This window comes from Trachymyrmex septentrionalis, unplaced genomic scaffold, assembly GCF_001594115.1.
Source record: "Trachymyrmex septentrionalis isolate Tsep2-gDNA-1 unplaced genomic scaffold, Tsep1.0 scaffold11, whole genome shotgun sequence".
NCBI lineage: Eukaryota > Metazoa > Arthropoda > Insecta > Hymenoptera > Formicidae > Trachymyrmex > Trachymyrmex septentrionalis.
This window is the reverse complement of record NW_017304228.1, coordinates 2,251,585-2,253,820: the sequence shown is the minus strand read 5'-3', so window position 1 is coordinate 2,253,820 and position 2,236 is coordinate 2,251,585. Positions and strand designations below refer to the sequence as shown.

Below are 2,236 nucleotides of genomic sequence, written 5' to 3'. Positions count from 1 at the left end.
TAAAATGTATATATATATATATATATATATATAACAGCTTACATGTGTCACCCCAACTCGCACTTCTCTATTTATACTGGAACTTCCTTTTATAATCTCACCGGTTCCTTTTAAAAAACCCACACCACCTCTTAAAAATCCAGCCATCAGGATATTTAACACCTCTTCAAGTGAAGCTTGCTTAACACCTTTGTTGTGTGCAACTATGTAATATGTACATTAGAATAAGATTTGGATAAATAAAATAAGTGCCTAAATTTGGATACATATTTTCATAACATATTTTTACTTCAATACCTGTGAGATTTTTTATCTTGGGTGAAGGAAGTTGCGTCATTGCCACTAAGGTACCCAGTAATTTAGCAACGGAGCATCTCACTTCGTAATTTGAACCTTCGAATGCCCGGAAGCACAGTGTTGCAACGCTTTCGATTTCGGTCGTATATAAAAACGGAGCATGATTCAACATCTCCAACAAACACTGTAAAAATACATTATGATAAATATAGAAAAATAGAGCAAATAATCAACATTTCTTTCATAAATATAAGTACCTTTGCAGCAGCACATCTTACTGCCATCACTCTGTCGGTCAGATAATGCCTGGAAACTTTGTATATTTCCTTATGCACATTGGTTATTGCGGATCCCATTCCAGCACACACCTAATTATAGAACAAATATACGTTAAATTATAAACATATTTTATTTAGATAGTTACAAAAATTTTTAACAATACTGTCACCTTTTCTAACGTGTGCATAATTTCTATCCGTGTCTGTGATTCAGCAGAACGTAAGGACTTTATTAAGATCTGTACAGTTTCCTCATATGACCTGCCCATCATTCTTCCCAATTTCTCATACATGCATCCCACGCAGCAAATAGCAGCTCTAGATAAACAGCATGTATGTATACATATTGCAGAATTACATCAAATTTATTATTAATAAAATTAATAATATTCACAGTTTTGTAGGTAGAAAACTTGGTGAATCATCCTTATTCCTCAAGATATCATTGCATTTGTTGACAGTATCAAACAGCAGGAATGTGTCACCTACACTGAACAAAGTTGCTAGGCATCTTGCAATGAGACGTCGAGTTGGTGGACCAGGTGCTCCTTGCATATGCCTCGTCAATTGCTCTACTAACTTTTGCTGACATCCTTTAATATCACTCTGCGTATATTTAGCACGATTAAACATTTATCATAGGTATTATTAAATAAATAATTTCAATCATATCTCTCGTTAATAATAAACTGGACAGTCATCAACGTTAAACTTTTTTAAACTAATACCTTTTGAGCGGCAACCAAAACTTTGTCTAGAAAGCGTAACCATTCAAAGATGAAAACCGGTCGCTTAGCTTCTGGGATTTGATTAAGAGCATCCTCATTGAGGGTCAGACTATGACTCAACTCCATCATTGTTTTAAATAAATGTACGCACGGACAAGCTGGTCTCAAATATCGGTCACTCAATTTCCTCCTACAATGCAATCACATTAAATTCTCTATCATTTTACAATTACTGACTGACGACATACAGACTTGAAATTTCAAAATTAAGTATAATAACAAAATGTATTATATATTAGGACAGCGTATTGAAGGTGTGTTTTTCATTATCGCGATTTAGAGTCGTGCGGATATAGAATAGCGAAAATGCGATAAGATGCGATTAGGACAGTGTTTACTGATGTTTACGCACCGCAGGAAACAGTAGTCTAGGTGTCATTACTCGGTGGGCGAAGATATTTTCATGGCACTGGGTATCTTTCGTGGGATGTCACTTCGTCACTTTAGCACTTATATAGATTAATCACGTCTCGATGACAGCATCGTTATCGGTGTCGTCGTTTTCCACGAAATTCCAAATTATCACAACGACGAGTGATGCGTATGGATGACAAATTTTGACGTAAGGTTAGTACAGTTCGGACTGGGTCACTCAGCCACGTCTGGTGGCGCGTTGGTGCCGCGAGAGTGTCGCCAGAGAGAAACCTGAGAGAGGCTATGTTAGTCTTTTTACGTCCATTTTTGGTTTGGAAACTACGCTACATCCATTTTCTGGCCTTGTCAATAAAATCATAACAGAGAATTGTGTCAAAATGTACTGCAGGCAGAAAATGAATGTATGGGCAGTTTTGATGGTAATAGGAAAAAGGTAAATTGCCCTTTAAAAAAAATATTAAATATAAATTATAATTTGTGGATCACTTAAACATTTTG

The 2,236-nt window shown here is 35.9% G+C and overlaps 1 protein-coding gene across 3 annotated transcripts in view; it reads right to left on the bottom strand.

The window, feature by feature from the left end:
• LOC108750790 (HEAT repeat-containing protein 5B) overlaps nt 1-1,973 on the bottom strand; it is an 11,763-nt gene extending 9,790 nt beyond the window's left edge. For all 3 annotated transcript variants that reach the window (XM_018490532.1, XM_018490542.1, XM_018490552.1), the window contains exons 1-7: nt 1,716-1,973; nt 1,304-1,493; nt 970-1,181; nt 746-893; nt 555-665; nt 298-481; nt 43-203 (exon numbers count right to left, since the gene is read on the bottom strand). In XM_018490532.1, coding sequence (XP_018346034.1) covers nt 43-203; nt 298-481; nt 555-665; nt 746-893; nt 970-1,181; nt 1,304-1,432 — 945 coding nt within the window. In that variant the 5' untranslated portion in view covers nt 1,433-1,493; nt 1,716-1,973. The remainder of the gene's footprint in view (nt 1-42; nt 204-297; nt 482-554; nt 666-745; nt 894-969; nt 1,182-1,303; nt 1,494-1,715) is intronic.
• Nucleotides 1,974-2,236: the final 263 nt, after the last annotated feature.